General features: G+C 39.4%; 1 protein-coding gene across 1 annotated transcript; it reads right to left on the bottom strand.

Annotated features, from left to right (window-relative positions):
• Positions 1–1,114: 1,114 nt before the first annotated feature.
• On the bottom strand, positions 1,115–23,896 carry LOC146461171 (V-type proton ATPase catalytic subunit A). Its single transcript, XM_085087040.1, has 18 exons — positions 23,879–23,896; positions 23,689–23,782; positions 23,535–23,578; positions 21,483–21,567; positions 19,865–19,930; positions 18,431–18,474; positions 17,236–17,337; positions 16,125–16,262; positions 15,185–15,241; positions 13,486–13,580; positions 13,051–13,213; positions 11,185–11,293; positions 9,951–10,073; positions 8,617–8,795; positions 7,438–7,581; positions 5,945–6,004; positions 4,764–5,030; positions 1,115–3,999 (listed from the first exon to the last, which is right to left on the bottom strand). Exons 1-18 carry the CDS (start codon positions 23,879–23,881, stop codon positions 3,907–3,909), a joined length of 1,866 nt encoding a protein of 621 aa, XP_084943166.1. The 5' UTR covers positions 23,882–23,896; the 3' UTR covers positions 1,115–3,906.
• Positions 23,897–23,930: the final 34 nt, after the last annotated feature.

Genomic DNA, 23,930 nt, shown 5'->3' on the forward strand with positions numbered 1-23,930 from the left:
GGACAATTTTCCCCTGGATTACCCGAAGTTACAGTATTATGGTACCGTACATACGGCACGCGTACCATGTTGCAATCAAGATTTGTATCACTAACAAACAGCACATAAACAATATATGAATGATGTAGGAGGAAGTAAATGATATGAATACAAAGTTTTAAGTTTATAAACGGTAATGTCGCAACGTCCTCCTCGTTTGTGTGAGCCAATGTGTGCAGGTGATGATATAAGTTTTAATTACATGCTAATACACACCGAGACCCCGAACAAACGCCGGGGCCCCAATTAAACGCACCCGGCGTTTATTTAAAAATCGGCAGTTTTGACCCGGCGTTTATACGAAGTTGAATCGAGAAAATACCTTATTGAGGCCAGTAGTGATCATTCACTATTTTGTAATATTTATAAAATAACTGTTAACATCCATGACGCTAGAGGTAACAAAGGTGAGCGAACACTGCTAATTCTCAAGTTGCTCAACTACTCTGATCAGAACCTGGAAGTGATTGTATCAACAGATAGGGAATACAGGTAAGTAGACGAAGGGAGTAAAGAGTTAACAAACAAGAAAAGTTAAGCCTTACTTATTTCTTCGGTTCAACGCAAGCATAAGCGCCTCGTGCTTGTTTGTGCTTGTCTCGTTCCGGTTTACACCTACGACATGTTGAGCAACGACGCAAGCATAAGCACCGGCACAAGAGAATGGAACGATTTCCATTCTCTTGTGCTTGTGCTTGCGCCGTACGTGTAAAAAGGACGACACAAACATAAGCACAAGCGCAAAGAAAGGAAACTGAAAAACAGTGACAAGTTGTCACCCTACATTCTAGTTACTCATGCGTTGCCATTTCCCGCCATGTTGGAATCAAATCTCGCGCCAAAAGACAGCCCGGCCGCGCGATTGAGCCAAATTTTTATGTTTCGGCGCTTGCGTATGTCACCTTATGCTTATGCTATTCGCGCGTGTTAGACTAAAGCTTTGGAGAACGTGTATACAATCTTGCACCTGTTCCCACAGCTAATTACATTTGGAGTATGGCAATTTTCCATGGGTTGAAATCATTCATGTCTTGTGTTCAAGCCAGCAAAGTCAAGATACTCGCCGCGCTTTGCATAATTTTTAAATAAAATTTAATTCAATTAAATACACAGACATGTACGACACAGTAGGTCATCACAATTCAAAGATCCTATGTGCTCAGTGAATAGCTATAGCTATAATTAATCGGCGGATAATACAAATTACTGCTAAATTACCTCGGTAGAGTGTTTCAAGATCATTGCAAACGTCAACACTTTGCTTGATATTATTTTAATATTAACATTAAGAGGTTTTGCGTCCCAGTAACAAGAACTGAACCATTAAGCTCTAGTGTCACAAAACCAAAACCTGGATAATCAATAATTAAGATCTCATCGAAAACTAATAGATGCAAATAGGACTATGGTTTTCATTTTAGTTGTTGAGAAACTGGCGTGGGAATCTTTTTGGCTTGTTTTTGTCTTGTTTGTTTCGTTTTAGAAAAAACGGTGCTTTTTAATATCCTTTTTATTTTTAAACGAACCTCCACTCTGTCAACAGATTGGCGTTAAATTGTTGGAAACAATGTCTAAATTCTAAATTGTATTTTAAAAAGTGGAAACAACATTCAAATGTGCTGTAAATTGGGTATGATAATCGCATATTTTTGCTTTTAAATTTCCCGCGCGCGTCCATTTTGGAATTTAAGCCGTCCTACAGTTGCCGCTAGTTCTGATGTTAAACAATTTGAACCACCGTATGACGTCATAAAATTCAAAATGGCGACGCCTGGGACATTTAAAAGAGAAAATAAGCGATAATCAAAAATACTGGTTTGTCCGAGAAGGATATACATTTTCCATGTTTTCCAACGAAATGCGAATTTAAGAATGTATTTTCAACAAGCTATCGTTAATTTATTTCAAGAGTGGAGGTCACAGAGCTCAGAGTGGCAAATTCCAAGCAAACGTGAGTTTCTTTGACAGTGAAATGAAAACCGCTCTAAGGCAAATGATTATAAAACAATAATTATCCTTTGTAACTTGATATATTCTTAAATTGCATCTTAAAACAACTAGGCTATACCGCAAACACAGATACGTTTGTGCTTGGCATTGCGTCATTTATGATCAATATCTAGGGCGATCTATTTGTTCACAACTGAATATAGAAAACAATTACAAAGAGCGCCACCTTTCTTGAGTGAACGTAGTTTTAATCCCTATCCTAGGTTATTTGTCTTGGCATTTTCCTCTTGAGATGGAAATCTCTCCAAGGCAGACGGTATCTCTCGAAAATAGACTGACGCCACTTAAATTGGTCATGCAGTATTGGTCAAAGTCATTAAGAAAAAAAGTTTAAATACAATCCGTATAAAATTTTTGAAGAAATTCATCAGCTTAGTTAATTATTCGACTTGTGTGATGTTAAAAGAATTTAAAACAGAAAAATGACCGGCCTTAACTGAGGAAATTTGTACTTTCCAAGTCGAGTCATCGAGGGCCATTTGTTTTGGGAGATTCGCCTTCCCTAACAGTTAATTCCACGGTATTCATGTCGGCGCGCTTCTCAGCAACATGGAGCGCCTTTAATTTGCTTGGAAAAACTAGCTGTTTGATGGACAATAAACTGGAACCTTTCCACCGGATTTTTTTTTTTTTGGGGGGGGGGGAGGGGGAGGGGATTTTAGAACGTTACCTACCAATACAGAGGTATTCTTGCGCAGTTTATGGCTATGCGGGAACATCAGAATTTAGCAAGGGCTATTGGAATCCAAAAAAGAAGATTGAGGGAACGACACATTTTCCATAGATAATTAAGCAACAATAATTCAAAAAAGTTGTAACCTACAAAGCAATGTACGGCGGTTTTTTTTTTTTCTTTTCATATTTAAGCTTTATTATCTCTGAAAAATGCATGGTTACTCCCAATTTTCTTTTTGGATACCAAGAGCACTTGCTTAGTTCTTCTTTCTCCGCATAGTTTTAAACCGCGCAAAAATATCCCTGTACTAGTAGGCACCACCCATTGGAAATCCGAGTTTCTCGAGATGCGCAGAACGTATGCGCAGTAACAAAAGTACGCATCGTCCTTAAAGGTATTCCTTTCACTGTATCATTTGCTTCATCATACAGGTACCATGTTGCTTGACGGAATGCGCAAATTGCGAGAAAAGAGGACCGTTCCGTTTGATTTCCAAAGGGAACAACCGATCTTTCCACGCATTGGGACACATTCGAGAACTGTACTGTTCAATTTTGGGGAGAATTCCCACCGGTTTTTCCATACAAATGGAAAACGCTCCTGAGGTTTTCTTAGGATGACCAGTCGGCGTTAAACCATTCGATACGCTAAGTATTGTTGGAAGCAAAAGCATTAACTTTGCTTGCTCTTTACGGGTTTGTTCCAAATATGTTTCTATGACAACTTATTCGCGAGACTCACGTTAAAGCCGCCGTTACACGTCGACACTTTTAGCCGATACTTATGTGCAACGGCGCCGCGAAACAAGATTCACGAAGTGGTGTTACACGATGAAACTCTTGTTTTTCACCACTGCGACCGTTGCGAGCCGTTGCAGAAGTAGAAAGCGGTTCTACGTTTCGTGAAACTTGTCTGGCAACGGAAGTTCGAAAAAGTTTCACGAAACCGACCATGTTACACGGTGCAACGCCTGCTGAAATTTGTTTCAACGCGTAAAGGCGGCTTAACTCAGAATCATTTAAAAATGACAAAATATTTCGATCACACATATCTTCAAATGTTTGTACACGATGCATGCCAAAGACACTGCGCATTCACTTTTTTATGTAATTACTTCAATTTGCCTTTTATATTAGTTTGTCCATACTGGAAGTGTACACCAGATAGCATTGATTTGTTGATTAATCCTCCAGGGACCGGAAAGCCTGCTGCATTTGTTCATTAAGTTCTGCAAAGTCGGCTTTTATCTTGGTTTCGCCATCTTTGTTAGGATCCTGTGAAACAAAAAATGAATGAGGGAGCGCTGCAAGTCTTTTTCGTGAGAAAGATGGATCTTTTTCTGCCAGTGGCACCGGCAAACTCGGAAAAAATCGGAGCTTTTCGAAAAAGAGTCGACTGGAACCGGTGGCCTTCCGATCACTTTGTTTCAGGCGCCCTTCCAATGAGCTATGAACACTCGGCGGAGCTAGGGCATACAGTCGAGCTTACAAATCAAAGTACTGTTTACGCCTTCCGTCCTACATTTTAAAGTAGACCATGTGTTCCTCTGGGACTATTGCTTGCCCCCTACCCCCTACCCCCTGGATGGGATGCTGGGCCAACACTAGGTCACCCCCAGGGTAAAGAGAAAAAAGTGGAACAAAGTTTCTTCTCTAAGTAAACAACACACCAACCCAGCCTCAAATCACCAACCATCCAGCACCGGTCTTTCGTTAGCCTGCGAGCAAGCTCTCTTGGGGTTGGGGGGCGGGAGGGGGGAAGAGGAAAGAGCTCTCTCCTCTTTCCCCCTTCCGCCCCCCATACCAGAAGAGCTTGCTCGCAAGATAGTCTTTCGTCCGACAGTCCGATCGATTATCCGACGCGCTAACAACTGCAGCCTAACCACGCCTCCATATTTGTTACAAGCGACATTGAACAAATTCTCCAACGCCATGAGGCTCGTTGTTAGGAAATCTCGTCCTGTCAAACACCCCAAAACGTCCTGTAAGGTAAAACTGAACTGACAACACAAGTACAGTGTTCGTCGTTATTCACTGACCTTAAACTTCATACTAGACAGCTGGTAGATAATTTGCCCCATATTCTCTTTAATAACTGCCCACGTGATCTTGTTATCTGACTGCGCGGTCGTTTCCACGGCGTGCCGCGCCATGTCATAGAAGGCGACAATATTGGACAGCATGCCCACGGTCTTGTAAAACGGACAGTACCGATCGTATGCTGAATAGCCGTTTTGTTGTAGGAAGTCATCTTTGATCAGTTTGGCTACCTCAAGAGTGATCTTATCCGCTTCGGCCAGTGAACCCTAATAGAAAGGAGACCAGAATACAATAAATTAAAGCGAAAAGAGAGAAAAGATTATCATGTTCTTATATGACAGCAACAAGGCAGTATTTTAAAGTGGTGTCGCTTGTTTCGCTGAACAAAGTGGTTTTAACTTTTGCCACTCAAATGAAAGCTAATGAGTAGCATGAGTCATGAAGGCCTTTGTTTTCTCGACTCGCAACTTGAAGCGCCCGACTCGAAAATCAGAGCTAACGACTCGAGACTCGATACTCGAAGTTTTCGAGTTTTGAGGATCGAGAATTGAGTCGCGTCATTCGAATTTCGAGTGACTCTCAACTTACATTTGACCGGTCCTGTACAGAACAGTGCAATCCTGTGGTGCTGCTTATTATGCTGTACAACGTGGTTCTTAATTTTGAGTCAGTGGATGAAATTCTAAAGAATGACCATTCGTATGAAAGCTACTGAGCAGTACTTTCCTGTGGTGCTTTTTATTATGCTGTACAACGTGGTTCTTAAGTTTGAGTCAGTGGATGAAATCCTAAAGAATGACCATTCGTATGAAAGCTACTGAGTAGTACCTTTCTGTGGTACTGTTTATTATGCTGTGCAAGGTGGTTCTTAATTTTGAGTCAGTGGATGAAATCCTAAAGTGTGACCATTCAAATGAAAGCTACTGATCAGTACTTTCCTGTGATACTGTTTATGATGCTGTACAAGGTGGTTCTAACTTTTGAGTCAATGGATGAAATCCTAAAGTGTAATAATTCAAAGAAAAGCTACTGAGCAGTTCTTTGCTGTAGTGCTGCTTATTTTTTCTGTACAAGGTGGTTGTAACTTTTGAGTCTGCGGATGAAATTCTTAAGTGTGAGTATTTTCAGTGCGTGATCGCGTGCTCTTGGAATGCTAACATCAGGCAAAAGTTTCACTTGCCTTTCCAACAAGTTGCACAATCTCGGATAAATCTTCCTCTTCTTGCAAGATTTCTTTGACCTAATGACATGAAAAAAATCAACAATATTGAACGCAGCAGTACATACTGGATACCTAAAATATCACTCTTTTCTATTTTCCATGACCTTTATGTCTCCGGAAAGAATTTTGATGACTGCCGAACAAATTCGCGCACTCTGGATATCGTTATCGGACAAAGGTAGAACATTACTTCCAAGAGTACACATTGGCTGTTCTGGCTAGGGGATGCCGCAATTTTATACTACGTGAACTAGTCAACGTCAATCTCTATTTAAAACAGAACAGCAATATACCTAAAAAATATCGTAATGGCTTTTTCGATAAAATACATTCTCTTCACAACTCGTGAGATATTTTCCTTTCAAGGAACAAAAGTAATCGGCTGTCTTGTAGTCAATCTTTGATTTGAAACAGCACGGTAATATACGTCGAAATAGCATAAAAGCTTTTATTAGATATAATACATTTGCTTAAACTCATGGGGCATTCGCTTTTTAAGAAACAAAACACGGAAGCCTTTAATACTACTAACAATATTTTACAAAAACAGAGTAAAGTATTCCTTGTTTACTCCAGTAACACAGGAATTTCATAAACCGGATGCTCGGTGCTGTGGTGACGATCGTCATTTTACAACATATACTCATGCACTTATTTAAGGTGGCCGAACACAGTTTTAAAGTATACAAGTGTTAGTAAGCGTTATTTGGAAACTACGTTCTTCTGGGTGCCCGAAATTGGTGTGTTGCAAGATCAACTAAAAAGAAATGAATTTTGATACTTGTTGTTGAGCTAGGTCTCGTTGCCATGGCAACGCAGCGAACTATTGACCGTCTACAAACAATAGTTTTCCTTAATTTTTAGAAAATGCATTCGTTAGATTTTTTCCATTTTTTGTCTCTAGAAAAACTCACAAAATACTGACATAATGACACTACTTTCATGTAACTTTAACAGAGGGATCTTCTGTTAATATCCGTTTTGCACTTTAATGTTTTGTAAAGATACCCTCTGTCAGATTTGGATTTTTGTTTGCAGGCGAGTTAGGCTCTTAGAGAACTACTATATTGCTAAATTTCACGAAATTCTAACGAGCGGTTCCTGAGAAAACAGTTTAATTCCATTAACACAACCAGTCACAATTTTTTGGTCAAATGCGCATTCACAGCAAAGATTTAAAGCGTGCAAAAAGGCTTAGCTCTTCGTGAAATCGCTTTCTTTGTTCGGTGATGAAAGAAAAAGGGTCACAAACGATACACTGGATTATTTTAAGCGCAAAACTTAACTTTGTGATCAATCTGATATAAAATTAAGGGATCACTTTATCGACGCCATATTTTGCTTACCACAACCCTAGCGCACGCTTACTATTATCATTAAAGAATGAAGCCATCAAGCGCGCGCAAACTGTGTTCGGCCACCTTAAAAGAATAAGAAATACACGCACTAACCTTTGTTCTGAGCGCCACAAATTCAGGATAATTTTTCTCATAAAAATCATCCAAAGCTCTCATGTATTTACTGTGACTTATCAGCCAGTTGATGGAGGGGAAGTGCTTTCTCTGTGCCAGCTTCTTGTCCAAACCCCAGAATACCTACAGCACAAATACGCGGCTTTCAGTGGCAAGCTAAATCAATTACTACTAATAAAAATAAATCACTTTATTAAGATCGTTTTTCAATTGAGTGTCGTAAAACCAAAACCAAAGGAATTACTCTGGCCAATCACAACAGACGTAAACAGCGCAGTGAACCAATCAGAACTCGAAGAAAATGCACGCAACCGGCGCAAAGCGCGGGAAAACGCGTGCGAGCAAGTCACGATTGGTTTTGGTTTCGCTTCTGATTGGTTGAGAAAATGGCGCGAGCTTTGCTAACCAATCACAGAGCGCAGTTAGGCAAACCCAAAGCAAACGCGACATTACTTTCGACACTCATCTGAAAACAACTCCAAGCTTCAATGTACAAATGTATTTAGCGCAGACCACTAATTCAGGGACACTTTCCACACGTCATCGAATTGGAATTTAGAACCGTTGGGTTTTTGAGGAAAACGGAAAATCGGAGAACCCGGAAAAAAACCTCTCGGAGCAAAGGTGGAACCGACATAAACTCAACCCGCTTATGACGTAGAGTCCGGGAATCGAACCCGAGCCACTCTGGTGGGAGGCGAGTGCTCTCACCACTGCGCCATCTCTGCTCCCTAATTCTCTAAAATAACCGGCTGCCTACGTGTTTGTAGATCATGAAACTATTCAGGTTCTTTATAGCTCTTTATTATTCTCTATGGGATGATCGCAATACATGGACCAGCATTACATGTGCTATTTCCTCAATCAAGCGGACGTCCTCTCACTATTAATTCTCCGTTCCTAAAATAAGCGCCTGTATACACTGTATATTCTACAAGTAACAATAGACCCTTATCACTCGGCAGCCATGTTGAGTTTCGGGGGAATGAAAAGCTTTGTTTTCGCACGGCAAGCCTCGGCCAGATGCGAATTCAGTGCGAGGCTTGCCGTGCAAAAACAAAGCTTTTTATTCTCCTGAGACTCAACATGGCCGCCGTGTGATAAGGGTCTGATGGATCGATTCAAGTTACCAGCAAAAATACTTTCACTTTTACAAACCTGAACAATACCCAGTGTAGCAGAGGTTACAGGATCCGAGAAGTCTCCACCAGGGGGAGATACTGCTCCGACAATTGACACACTACCCTCCCTCGGTGGGTTACCAAGACACTGAACACGACCCGCGCGCTCATAGAATGAAGCCAATCGGGCACCAAGGTATGCTGGGTAACCACTGTCTGTGAATAAAAGATGGCACACATGTTAAATCTAACGAACTTTTCTTTGTGCACGATGAATAACTAATTTATTTTGTGGGTTTATTTTCTCTGTTGTTGCAGCATAGTAAACTTAACAGGCCTTTTAACAGCAAATTACAATCTGCAATTAACAAGCCAGGTTCGCAAACTGTTACTTTAATCTCAGAATAGCGTCATGAATTAGTCGACAATATTCAATAAACAAGAAAATAAATGGATGTAAATATACGAAACATATATTTTGAACTGCGGATGAAAGATCAAATAGAAGGATCTGCAAGGATCTGTCTTCTATTTAGACATGAAAATATCGCTTAAATACTGCTATGGTCACAGTTATTTCCATAAGCTTAATGAGCAAAACCAATCGCTTTGCACGTGCGTTTTACACTTTAGTACATTTCTCTGCTGTCCTCTGAAAAACAACAACGTGAAATGACCAAATTTAACTGAAGTTTTGGGGAGACCGTGAACACAAGACGGTGAATTTTTCATTCTCTTTCATTACTTGAACGCCACTCCTACCTATTTGATTCCTGGGTAGTTCGTCGTTTGTCAGTAGAAGTTGAACAAGTTAAAATAATCGTGAAGTGGCACGAATGAAATAAAGCTATATTTTAAAGTGACGCTTTCATTGGCGTTGCGGTGGCGCATTCGTAAGGTCCCTTATAGGGAGCTTAAGCAACGACGACGGCAACGGCAACGAAAGCGTCACCTAAAAATGTATCTTTATTTCATTTGTGCTACTTCGCGATTATTTCAACTCGCTCAACTTTTACAAAAAAATGGCGAACTATCCAGGAACCAAAATTGGTAGGAGTGGCGTACAAGTTAAGAAAAAAAAAAGAAAGAAAAATTCACCGTCGTGCGTTCACGTTCTCCACAAAACCTTGAATGTGGCCATTTCACGTTGTTGTTTTGCAGAGGACGGCAAAGAAATGTACCAAAATGTAAAACGCACGTGTAGAGCGATTGTTTTTGCTCATTAAACCTATTGTTTCGCGGCGTTGTCGTTGCCGTCGCCGTCGTAGTTGCTTAAGCTCCCTATAAAAAATAACTACATGCAGGACGCCGGCTAATGAAACCAGTAAAAAAGAAAACAAATCAGAAAATAGCAACGCATGCTGGCCATACCTGCAGGCATTTCAGCCAATCGTCCAGAAATTTCACGAAGAGCCTCGGCCCAACGTGAGGTGGAGTCGGCCATCATACTGACGTGGTATCCCATATCACGGAAATATTCAGATAACGTAATACCTGGAAGACAAGAGAAGTTAATGAATGAAAAAGGTGATCAGCACTGCATAGGAAATATTGCATGGGAAGCAGCTTAGAGCATGTATGGTCAGTTGCCTCAACCGAACTCTTTGTTTGTCACACCAACAATAGTAAACAGCCACTCAGTTCTATTGGTAAACAGATTTTTACCCCGTGAGCAGATGTATCTTGGCGATTTTATCACATGAGTTTTCAAATTTTCCACATCGCCACAATCGGCGAAAAAAATCGCCAGGTGTGTCCGCATCAGTCAGTGGCGAAAATCGCTGGCGATCAAATTCGCCGCGATCAGCGTATAAAATCGCCAGGTGTGTCGCTGGCTTTAAGAGAACTTACACATTACGCGCGATTTTCGCCCCCGATTGATGCGGACACACTTCGCGATTTTTTTTCGCCGATCGCGGAAATGTGGCACTTCAACCTTGTTCCCCGGCTCTATCGTATCGCTGCTGTCCGCTATTTTGAAAAGTCAGGTGACAAAATAGTCCATCCCGATTGATTGACTTTACTGGCGATTCGTAGCGATGAGCGTAGAAAATCGAGGGAACGGGCACACTAGGCGAATGCCGGCGAATTTAATCGCCGACATCTGACATGCCAGATCGGCGATTTTAAACGCCGACCGCGGCGATCGGCGTATAAAAGGGAGCTTAAGCAACGACGACGGCGACGGCAACGACAACGCCGCAAAACGATAGGTTTAATGAGCAAAAACAATCGCTCTGCACGTGCGTTTTACATTTTGGCACATTTCTTTGCCGTCCTCTGCAAAACAACAACGTGAAATGACCACATTTAAGGTTTTGTGAGAACGTGAACGCACTACGGTGAATTTTTTTTCATTTTCTTTCTTAGCTTGTACGCCACTCCTACCAATTTGGTTCCTGGATAGTTCGCCATTTTTGTAAAAGTTAAGCGAGTTGAAATAATCGCGGAGTGGCACAAATGAAGTCAAGATATATTTTCAAGTGATGTTTTCGTTGCCGTTGCCGCCGTCGTTGCTAAGCTCCCTATTATCACCTAGTGTGTCACCAGCTTAAAATAAATACATGTAAGGGATTGCGTGTAGTCTACTGAAATACAAATATACCAGTGTAAATTGAAGCTTCTCTGGCGGCCACAGGCATGTTTGAGGTATTTGCTACCAGGGCAGTACGCTTCATGATTGACTCGGTTACTCCGCCAACGTCAACTGTCAGCTGCAATAACAACAACAAAATTAGCACACTTGAATATTGTTTCCACTTTTCACAATACAATTTAGAGTTTAGACATTATTGTCAACAATTTAACGCCAATCTGTTGACATAGTGAAAGTTCCTTTAAAAATAAAAAGGATAAAGAGCACTTTCTTTTCTAAAACGCAACGGACAATAGATAAACAAGGCAAGAAAATTCTAGCACCAGTTTCTCAACAACTAAAATGAAAACCATAATTCCTATTAATTTTTACACCTATAAGTTTTCGATGAGTTCTAAATTATTGATTATCTAGGTTTTGGTTTTGTAACACTAGATTAAAAAAAAAGGCTTCTTATATGGGGTACACACGAACGGTTTCTAAACATTACTTGTATTTATTGGTAAATCAGGAGAGCTTTCCATTTTGCCAAAATCAAAATTTCTAGTTCAACTGGATTGAATGCAATGGAACGCGCGTTTTTACTGGCAAATTTCCGGAACAAAGGAAATACGTTCAGAGGTACTCCACTATTCTGCATTCCAACCGGCTGGAACCAAAATATTACCGTATCATTTGCTTAAAATTGTCATCTCCATTCCGTTGGGTTCGAGTACCAACACATAAGTCTTTTGATGTAGTAATGAAGTTGAAATTTTGGAACTAAAAACGAATCTGAGCGCAAACAGAGAAAACTGTTCCATTTGACACAGGAAGTTTCCTGTCAAACCGGAAAATTTGGCTACATGGAAAGCGCATCCCCGGCGTGAGTTGATTTGAAAGCTTTTCAACAAATCAGAGGTAGCTTTACTTTGTAAATTCGTCTGCAAAACAGTTGTTTTAAGTTCTTTCTGTGTATTGTAATGTAGTCGCTAAAATCTGATTATAGTGAGTTCTTCCACGTAAAATCACTTAATATTTTCTTCCCGGCGCTCTAACTGCAATTTCATGTTAGGAAATCTTACAGTGCGGCCTGCCTTAAGCCTGGTTTACACGTACGACGCAAGCATAAGCATAAGCACAAGCATAAGCACAAGAAAGCTACGTGTAAACATGTGCGACGCAAGCATAACTTTGAGCGCCTTGTGCTTGCGCTTGTGCTTATGCTTGCGTCGTCCCAGTTTACACGTACGACGCAAGCAGGAGCACAAGAGAATGGAACGATTTCCATTCTCTTGTGCTTGTGCTTATGCTTGCGTCGTTGCGTCGTACGTGTAAACCGGGATGACGCAAGCATAAGCATAAGCGCAAGGAAAGGAAACTGAAAAACAGAGACAAGTTGTCAGCGTACAATCTAGTTACTCATGCGTTGCCATTTTCCGCCATGTTGGAATCAAATCGTGGCTGCTTCTGCGCTTGAGTGTGTCACGTTATGCTTATGCTTATCGCACGTGTAAACATCCTTGTGCTTGTGCTTATTCTTATGCCTGCGTCGTACGTGTAAACCAGGCTTTACCGTGCCCACCGAACAAACTTTTTTTTTTACAAGTTAGCCATAAAATACAAAACGACATGTCACATTGCGTCACTTGCCTGTTGGGCTTTGCAAGGAGGCGTGACTGTTAATCAAATTCGCGTGTCCTGATTGGCTAATTTGTAAAAAAAAAGTTTGTTGCCGTGGCCACGGTAAGGCGCGTCGCACTGTATTGAGTAAAAGGGTTTTTTGTCAAATATTTGACCAGTTTTGGCTGGAGTATAGCAAATCGCCGTGACAGCAAACAGTATCCCTTTAAATTCTACATAATTATTTACAAAACAAACAAAAGCCGTGTTTACCTCAGGGAAATCTCTTAATACTTCCGACATTTCATTTCCTCTCTCGCCGCATCCTACATAGATGATGACATCAGAGTTGGAAAACTTAGACAAAGACTGGGAGATGACAGTTTTACCACACCCAAAGGCTCCTGGGATAGCGGTGGTTCCTCCTTGAACACAACTAAATGTAAGATACAATATTGAAAGAAGGAAAATCAATTGCTGAATGCTTTATGGTCTGGATAAAAGCAGTGAGGAAATTAAGTTTAAGAAAAACACGACACTCCTGAGTTTTACAAGAGACATGTTTCGGCAGTTGCCTCTGCCATCTTCAGTGTGAAATGAACAACAAATTTCAGTGAAATATAAATGCTAAAGAAATTACAATAATAATAGCAATAATGCTTTATCTGATGTACAGCGTAAATCACGACCAGCAAAGGTGTTACTTACGGGAAAAGAGCATCTAATACCCTTTGTCCTGTTAACAGTGGATAGTTGGCGGCTAACTTTTCTGCTACAGGCCTCATTTGTCGCACAGGCCAAATCTACAATTAAAACAGAAATCCTGCTTAAATGGAAAATCTGTAGTATATTAACCGTAGTAGTAACCTTTAATTAAAAGTGTCAAGATTCATTTTAGTGCATACCAAGCGCTAATTGAGGACACTATACAAACTATTATAAAATTGAAAAAGGTGACATGTATATATACATAATCATCTCAAAATTCTAAAGGCTATAATCTACAAATTACCCGAAAAGATTTGCCAATTACAATAATTAAATTAAAATGATTCAAATATCGGGTCAAAATTATGTCACGCCAGGTGTTGCATAAATAGCAAGAGTCACAACTACTGTCATCCAGTAATGATATGTTTCTAAAGCTTATCACTTTCTTGAACTTCTTTAAGGTGGGTGTGTTTCTTTCTTAGCTAGTCAGCTTAGACTAGTGGGCCTAGATATCATGAGGACTGCCTGCGATATTTTTGCAGTGTTGAGTCTAGGGATGTCAAAGTCTGAGTTACCCAGTAATTCAGAATAAATGGGATTTTGTCCTCCATGTGAAATAATTACCTGCTGTGATAATTGAAGATAACAGGGCCTCTGCATAACAGGTGCCAAGTATCCAATGACACCCAAGTCAGTATTGATACAGCTGTTTTGACAAAGGTTGTCCAAAAAAAGCGTAAAAGCGTACGCGACAAAGCCGAAAGGTAGTTTGGAAATACCCAATAAATTTCAATTAAAGCTCCGAATCCATATTGCAGGCCACCTCAAGTCTTCGCTGTACGGTCGAGGCATTATGGATTCTGAGCTTTTATAGAAATTTATTGGGTATTTCACAGACTACCTTTCGGCATTGTTGCGTACGCTTTTACCCTTTTATTGGACAACCTTTGTCGAAACAGCTGTATACACAGATAAACTGAGTTGCGTGTATGGATGGCCAACATGGGTAAAACTTAACAGTTACAGTAGCATGAAGCAACTAAGAGTAATTGATAACTGTCCCAACAGGTAATGCTCATTCATCACAAGTTTATCTGCTGCAGTACGTTGCCAGTTATACACCTGGATGAAGGCAGACAATGGCTGCAATGTTCAGTGTACTATTACAGTCAATCCAGGTCACACGTGAGCAGTAATTCCAAGAATGAAATGAACATTCGAATTTCTCTTTGTAATGTCCGACGTGTGGATGAAATGTTGGACATCTCTCTGGAAGTCGTTCCGAAAAAGACGCATTAACTGAAAAAAAGATTCAAAATACTTGGGAAACAATTGCTATTCTTGAAATATTCAATTTTGCAATGTAAAGAAAAATTCATAGCTTTATACCGTCAATAAGCTAGGGAAATTTATACGGGAACCGTGAAATCTTGTTGGCAATTTTGAAAACTGACATGTAAATTTCAAAACTCCGTTCAAATTTCAAAGATATCGTTCACGCGTGACCTGGGTTGACTGTAATGGTTGGCACAGTTGAGATAAGTGCATAGTGCTATTCACAACAGGAAGGGCTCTTCACTAGTCTGCAAGGCTGGCACATGAAAAATGTAGGGCGCGTGAGGGTGGAAGACAAAAGAATTAATTTTTTCATGCACCTGCCACGCAGGTAATCTCTTCCCTATTTACGTAAACACACCTGTAACATGGTATGTTGGGTCTTCTCTCCATCAAACTCAGTTTCCAAGACAACATCCTGCAGAAATACAATAATTTCAACAACATTTTTAAACATTTAATTAAAATCAGTTACAGGGCATTTATTCACAAGAATTCTCCACAGAGATACATGTTGTTTCTATGTCAAACACTCTAGCAGTTACATTTTACACTAACATCAGTAATCAGTAAAAACGACTGCCTCTTCGTTAGCTCAGTTGGTAGAACATCAAACAGCTGAGCAGGAAGTCAGGTCACAGGTTTGAACCCCAGCTAGACCAACACTCAGGGTCTTAAAATAATTTAGGAGAACGTGCTGTCTTTGCTTTGACATGTGCAATTTCCTAGACCATCACATGGCTTGTCTGACAACTTAGAGATGGAGGTCGTGTCTCCAATTTGTGGACGTAAAAAAACCACGAAGATTGCTTTGACATACACGTCAATTGGTTAGACTGTCATGGAACTTTTTCGGGGATGTAAAACAACCGCTGAGGACGAAAAAAGCTTTGGCTGTGATAACTCTCAGTGCCACCATGTCGTTAGCTTGGCATAATTCTCTGAAAGGCTTCCAACTGAATGAGACCTCAACTCTGTATAACAGCCTGAAGTCAATGATATTAACCAAGAGCAGAGAAACCTGTATACACAGGTAGAACATAGATTGTACAATGTAACCAGCATCAGTTAAATCAATAAGTAGGACCAACCAGGGCACATTTTCCTTTGGTACCAATAACTCATAAGTTTTTGACATGTCTAATAAACCAAACATTCCATCTAAGTATGGTTGTACAGTATTTGTTGTTGTTGTTGTTGTTGGTATCAAACTATTGAAGCTTGAATAATGCCAGAAATCCTAATTTGCGTGTCTTTCTAGTATACAAAATTAATTCAACAATGGCATTAAGGATACTTACAGTAACATTGTAGTTTCCTGGGGGTGCAATATATGTGACCGTACCCCGGGCCTTGGGGTGAAGGGCCAGTCTGTGCTTCAGTAGCGTATTCTCATGTACAATACCATATATGTCCCCTCCCGTCACATGGTCTCCAATCTAATCAACATCATTCAGAGTAGCAATTATATTTTTTTTATTATTTATTTTCCAGCATTTTTAATCTTGCTGTTGTCTTGTGAGTAAAATAAACATGCGAAAGTCTAGATCACTTGTAACATCAAGGTTCTTAATTTCAACGATATCCAGGTGTTACAGGTTATGGCCCTTAACCCTTTAACTTCTAATATCAAAGAACAAATTCTCCTATCTTGTCCCGTTACTTTTCTTATAAAAGTACTGTGGAGAAGTTATTAAAATATCAAGAAAATTCACCTTGGGTGATCATATCCTTAATTCTCATGACTTTATGGGTTGAATAGGCATGGATATTACAAGGAGAAATTTGATGCTGATCACCGTTTCGGCTTAAAGGGTTAATGGCAGCTCTGTAAATGGACTAATGCATGAATAACTACACCATGTACCAGTATACAGTACATGTATAATAAGTGCTCAAATAATTGACCAATTGACTGACTGACTTTTTATCTGCCGCCTGTTGACTGATTGACTATAGTAATTGATTGACTGACCAACTGGCTGACTGACTGGCAGATGGACTCACCAACTGACTGCAGTAGAAATTATGAATTCCCAGCAAAAAAGAAACAAACAAAGGAACGACTGACTCATTGACTGACCGTTAGATTAATTGGTTTGTTAGTTACGGCTCTAGTTCATTCATGTACATTACCGGTCAGAAGTAACCTAACAGCGAACGCGTTACTGGTCAGGAATGCTTAGGGAATGTAAAGAGAAATACTTAGGGAATGCTAAGAGAATGCAAGAAATTAAGCGTTCCATTTTACAGCTGTAAGATCTCTGTTAGGTTACTTCTGTCCGGTACTGTTAGTAGTATAATCACTGGATGAAGGGATGATCTTGTATTTGGAACCTACAGATTGTTACAAAAATAAATAATTATTGATATATAATATAACATTACTGACAGCTTGTAATTTATTATAACCTTGAATCCTTCTGGCTGATAATCCCATGATGCACTCCGACTGAGGGCCTCAGTGTTGACGCCACGGGGAATGTAGATGCTCTGTGTCAATTCATTGATATCCTGGAAGGAGAAAAATATATTTAATGAATGGATGGATTGATGGATGATCTCTCACCCAACTTCTAGCCTCCCACGCAATCGTGTTTAGAGGAGTCGTATTACTGTCCTAACCACAAACTTGAATGCCTGGTTGCCAGATATCGGCATTCCTTTTCTATTGTTCTCCTCAAGTAGCACTCTAGCCAATCGTTATTTACCTGGCCCCAGTTGTTCAAAGGGTGGATAATTTTATTCACTGGATAGTTTGCTATCTGGCAGATAAAATGTGTGCACGATTTTCACGATAGTCCTATAGTTTGTGAATAGAGTAGAAGCATATGTCAAATTTAAGAATGGGATTGTGTGGACAACTTGCCGTTAGTTGGAGTACATTTGCTCCACTGGATAGCGACTTATCCAGTGGATAAAGTTATCCGTTGTTTGAACAACTGGGGCCTGTTGTCTACCTGCGACCAATCAAATCATTGGTTAGAGTACACTTCTGAACTTCCCACCAAAAATTAGTTCCAATCAATCAATGCTTTGTATTAAAATGGAACACACACCAAATATACAGATGAAACTCCAAAGATTTAAATGCCATTCACTTGATGTTTTCTCTGAGACACTTTACCTCAGTTATCTGGTTTGGTTTTCCCATGCTAACACATCTTCCAGTTATGATTAAATTTTTGTTTTGCTGTTTTGCATAACTCTGGAATTACACTCAAATCTCTCAGGTTTGAAAAAAAGCTTTTCTGTCTAAGCCCAACGTTTGGGGTATTAAGCCAAAACAAATAATGTAAACAGTTCAATTCCCAATAAATATTGTGACACGCTTTTGCAAGAAGGCAGCTTAACATAAAAAATGTGCAAAGGTTAGTTATCTAGACTTTAGGAGTAGTGAGGGAATACCATCCTCTGGCAAGTAGGTGTTTGTAGGGAAGAGAATAAATAAATACACTGTATGACTCTACTATAAAAAATGACTGCATATGGAAGGCTATCCATCCACCAGCTGAGCACCAGGGCACTATATTCATGATGCAGGGAGAAAGAGTTTCATAAGATAAAGCATGACATTATTTTATCTAATTCCTTCACACAGTCTAACCTTCAGTGGTCTTTGGATTCCATCAAAGATACTCCCCAAAATTCCTGTTTAGAGATAAAAATCAACAGTTCAAACTGTACTGCATATTATTTTACCTTTTTTACTTGCATGTTGATCATTGCTACATCTATCAGAAACTGTTTCTCAACAGGGCTTTAGAATATTACGTGTACACTGTACATTAAATTAACATGACAAAAAATGGTGATCTACAAAAAAAGTACATGTTCATGTATAATTTATTGTCTAGGCTACAATTGACTTGAAAATGTTGGAAAACTGTTTGTTCAAAGCATCTCCTTTCCTCTCCCTCTCCCTCCCAAGCAATGTTGTTTAAAAGTAAAATGGAAGCAATAACGATGTGCGTACCCATTTGTTCAACAAACATTAATGAACTGGTTCGAAAATTTTTTAACCCCCAAAAAATAATATTGAACCACAACATATATATTATTTATAAGTTATTATACACATGTATCAGCATTTTCATCAGCATCATACTACAGTGTAACAAGGGGAACAGCATCAGTTAAAAATAATCTTATAATTACATACTAACATTTTTATTACTTAAATATTTTTTGATGATCTGTAAATCGCTAGGTACATGCATTGTATGTATACTGTACACTGCATTCAAATCATCAAATTAAAATATAAGAACTATATAGCAATTAAGTACATGTACATTGGGAAATTATAATCATTATCTATACTCATTTGTGCATGCAAATCAAATATTATTGCAACCTTGGGAGACCAAGTTTAGTGTGAGTGAAGCCTGCATAGAGACATCCCTATCTCCTTTGCTTCACAAAGGAAAGCATTAATTTTGCATGGAGAACTCTTCTTCAAAATGTCATAATGTTGTTCATTGTGCCGAGCTTCTACAACCAGACAACTCATTTCCACTTGAAGAAAAGCTGCATTCAGACTAGTGCAAGCATGAATGAAGATTTGCCAATTGAAAGTATAGTACAGGTACTGTGGCAAGTCATTTTGAAGGCATAATAATGATGTCTACACATCTGGATCAACTTCTCCTACCAGTATATACTGTATAATTATTACTAATCATAAGACAAATGTAAGTCATAGAAAATGCTTGTCTGAAAACCAATGATGATCAAGAAGTCTGAGACCAAATAAAGGATGTACAATGCACAAGTATGAAGTAAAGAAGAGCTTGTTGAAATCTGGTATCATTAGTAGCAAACAATACAATGCAGTTGTACACTGTATGTGCTTTGTAGAGATATGATAATTAAAAAGGTCTACATGTACAAAATTAATGTATATATTTGCCAGTCTAAAAGGATGTGCTGAAAATAATATAAAGCTATCTTATATAAAGCATGACTGTACATGCATATACAGTATGAAGAAGTACATGTAGCAATTTGTGTCTAAGAGCCACAGGTAATCCAACCTTACCTGGACCAAGTTCAACAGAGAGGGGCTTTCCAGTTCTTAGCACAGGATCACCAACAGTCACACCAGCTGAAAACATCAGTTGTCAAGGAATATACTGTGCTTACAATGTACTAGTTTACTCTACCATGAGAGGCAGTGTAGGAAAGTCCTTCAATAAGTAAAACCCTCAGCTGTGGCCAATGCTTGCACCAATTTGATATGCATGTACTGCAGTGTAGCTACATGTAGGCTGCAGTGTAGTCTGTTCTTTTCATTTTATAAAAACAAAAAATACAACAAAATTCGAGGGTGCGTCTTATCCATGTTACTAGAACCACAAACAATTAAACAATTTCAAAACCGAAAGTGAACTATACATGTATGAAATTCATACATTTGAACTGCAAGTGGAAGAATGAATTTAAGTGAATGATCATCACAGTTGTATGCAGCTCATGTAGTTCTTGCTTGAACCATATTCAAACCCATGACTGTATTTAAGTGGCATAGTACATAATTATTGCAATGTTCACTTGTATAATATTCAGCTAAAACTATTGATCCTACGTACGGTCGAACCTGTATATAACGGCCAGCCTCGGGACTTGAGTAACTGGCCGCTTAATACAGGATCATTAAAAATACTCGCTGGGCGTGGTCTAATGTCAATTTTAATGCCGTATCATACAAAAAAAACTTCATGCAAGGAAACAATAGGACAATCAGCACTCTTTCAAGTGATCAATACTTTAAACAAAGTTCAGTGTCAACTTGTAACTTAACGGTATAATATACGTGGCATTGTGTAAAAGTACTATACAATAAATTGTCCTCTACTCTTCTACGGTGTACAGTGCTCTATTTCTATGACTTACAGTTCACAACAAAATATCCCATTCGGTCATTTCATAGTTGTTACGCTCAATGTTCAATGTCACATGGCTGAAGAACAAGTTAATTAAAGAGGAATTTCTTGCTAAAGAGTGAAGCATATTCAAAACAAACTTTTTTTTAGCGTTCGTGATATGGTACTGTACTTCAGCACATTGCGGACATCTGAAAAGCGTTAACTACATTAAACGGCCGAGTATCAGCTTACAGTAGCTTTCCACATGTTATTTCTTTATAATGATGCTGGATCGCATTTTAAACACAATAAAATATCGCATGAATAACATATGGCTTAGTTGCCATTCAACGGTGGCCGCCTAATACAGGTAAAAATAACAAAGAAAGACAAAAATAGGACTGCCACAGGGTGGCCGCGGCCGCTTAATGGAGGTGGCCCCCTAATACAGGTAGCCTGCGAATGCAGACGTATTTCCGGCTGTCGAGATTCTCAACATTTTTCGGCGGAGAGAATCTTGACAGCCGGAAATACGTCTGCGTTCGCAGGCTATAATACAGGTAACAAATACAGCGTTTGTATGAGCAAACAATAGGGACTTTAAAAACTGGCCGCTTAATAGGGGTTGGCCGCTTAATACAGGGCCGTTATATACAGGTTTGACTGTACACTGTAGGTACAACCCACATGTACTTTTCCCATTATAGAGTACCACAGAATACCACCTGCATCTGCGAAATAATTTAACTGCAAATCATTTATTTAAAGACTAAATAGATATGTTTTGGATACAGGTTTCTTCATAAACTTGAATTGTTGCCATGTCGCCTTCCAGACGAATGATCTCTCCAACTAGTTCACTATGGCCAACACGAACCTGATAAATACAATAAAATAAGTGTCCATTATTACAAACTTGAACAAGCCACGCACTCATCTTTAAGAGTGAATGGATTTGGAGTAGGATGGATGGACTAAACTAAGATAATTTCAAAGTCTAAGTGCCTTTTACAGTTGTAAAATTAAATTAATAAGATGCTGAAACCAATGAAGGAGGTAGCTTAGTAAGCAAGCCCAGTCTGTTGGGTTGATAAGTTGGCTTCACCAGTTAAAGCCAACTTATGGTTCTGGAAGCAGAAGGCATTATTGACAAATTGCCCACCATCACCAACCTTCCCCAACCCCTGCCCCCAATGGAAGGTTGCCTGAAATTCAGAGGGAAAGGGAGATCTCAAAAGTTGAAGTTTATAAAGGAAATTACATGTAAAAAAGGAAATTGGAATTTTCAGAGGGTTGAGGGAGGATCCAAACGAAGTTAAAAAAACAACAACAATCAAATTCTTCACTATTAATAATAATCAGTTTGGCTATTGATAACTTCGTAAATTTGGAAGTTGATAGAACTGATAAGACAAAAAGCCTGACTAAGTGGCAAAGATCTCATTCTAGTGCTATCTGATGTACTTGTTCATGAAATATTGTTTTTACCTCTTGAAAACAAAATTCATACATTCATGCTGCCGTGTAATATCCTCTCCCTCTCTCTATATATAATATAGTTTTTTATAGTAAGGTGTGGCCAGAACAATGTACATGTTGGATTGAAGCATTCCCATCTCTGTTGATTTGTTTCAGATTTAAGTTCAGTAGATTTGCATTTGGGCTTTTGGAATGTGTCTGCTATAATGATATTCCTTTATCCTCACATTTGTTACAAACATTAATTTTAGCTAAACAAAACCTTTGAAGGACTGAAGACAAGATTTTTGTAAAACAAATCATCCCTCACATTGTGCGTGAATCAAAACCTTGGCACTGAATGAAGGAATCACATCAGCTCTTACGATGTGAACATACATCTACGACGGAATCATCCACTGTTGGCACAAGCCGTTTTAAAAATGGCACAGATAAACACATCACGAGACAAGTGTTTTTCTTCTCGCAAGAAGTTTACATTGTACGTTCAGTAATATGCCAAAATTTCCACCTCAGTGATTCTCGCGAGACGAGATGCTCGTATCGAGAGACAAGAGTCAGGTCTGTCTCTCAATACAAGAATCTCATATCAAGAGATGCGACTCTTGTCTCGCGAGAAACGAGACGAGACTGGTAACTTACTTTTGATGTGGTTAAATGTAATTTAGGCAAGGTTAATCTCGAGCTAATGCTGCCAGCGGTCTCGCCCAGTTTGCACATGATCCGTGGGGGTGCCCCTTTTGAGTTCGCAGGGGCAAACTACGTACAGCCTTGCTTGCTAGCGATGGTTGCAATCACTGCTTCTGTGAGCGAATCTTTGCGGATTCATTAGCATTTTTCCGTCATGCCTCGTTCTACGCAAAATAGTGAAGCGACGCCACTCGCCGAGGTTGAAGCCCATGCGAATCATCCGTCTTCCTGTGATGTTGCCGGTGCGTCTTTGGGCAATGCTTCGCCTATATCCCTACATTTATAGTAACTTTGGCCAGGCTGATGAGCATTGTTCATTATAGCAGAAACTTCGTTATACAGGGGCTCTTTACATTGGGGTAACAATGTATTATGTGATGCATTCATTCTAAATTCAGTGCACTACGGAACTGATGCATAAATTAATGAGAACAAGGGGTGGAGGGTGGGGATAAAATTATTCAGGCAAATAATAGGTTGGGGCCATGGATTCGCATTCTTTTACCGATTGGGGTGATTCCATAGCAATAAAATTTCCCAACATCAAGCCACAGTTATGGTGATAAAGAGGGACGAATTAAAAGTGTATAGAGTACAAATCAAACGCCAATTATCGGTCTACCACATCTCCCTCGAATTTCAAGCCTTGTGAGTTGATCATTAACGTACGCTTACCAGTTCGTACATAGCAGCCCCACTCATATTTTCTGCCGTCACAACTATAGAATAGAAAACAAATAAGATTGATTTATATATAGCAAAATATAGGAAAGAAACTACTGATGAATTGCGATGCATTTTAAATGAGCTTGGGAATTTGATAACCTACCGGGACCAGAGACAGCGAACACATAGCCAAATTGGCTCTCTTTCTCTTGATCTTTGATTTTCGGCAACTTATTTGCGAGATCCATCCCTCCGGCCTACGTAAAATAACAGCGAATTTTTCAATGATTTCCTATTATTTTTTCTAAATATAACATTTAAAATGAGACACAAGTTCGCAAAGGTTCACCCACCATCTTGAAAATGATATAATAAACGTCACGTGGGTGTCGCGCGATCGAAGAC

This window comes from Pavona decussata, unplaced genomic scaffold (assembly GCF_977016875.1).
Source record: "Pavona decussata unplaced genomic scaffold, jaPavDecu1.1 SCAFFOLD_201, whole genome shotgun sequence".
NCBI lineage: Eukaryota > Metazoa > Cnidaria > Anthozoa > Scleractinia > Agariciidae > Pavona > Pavona decussata.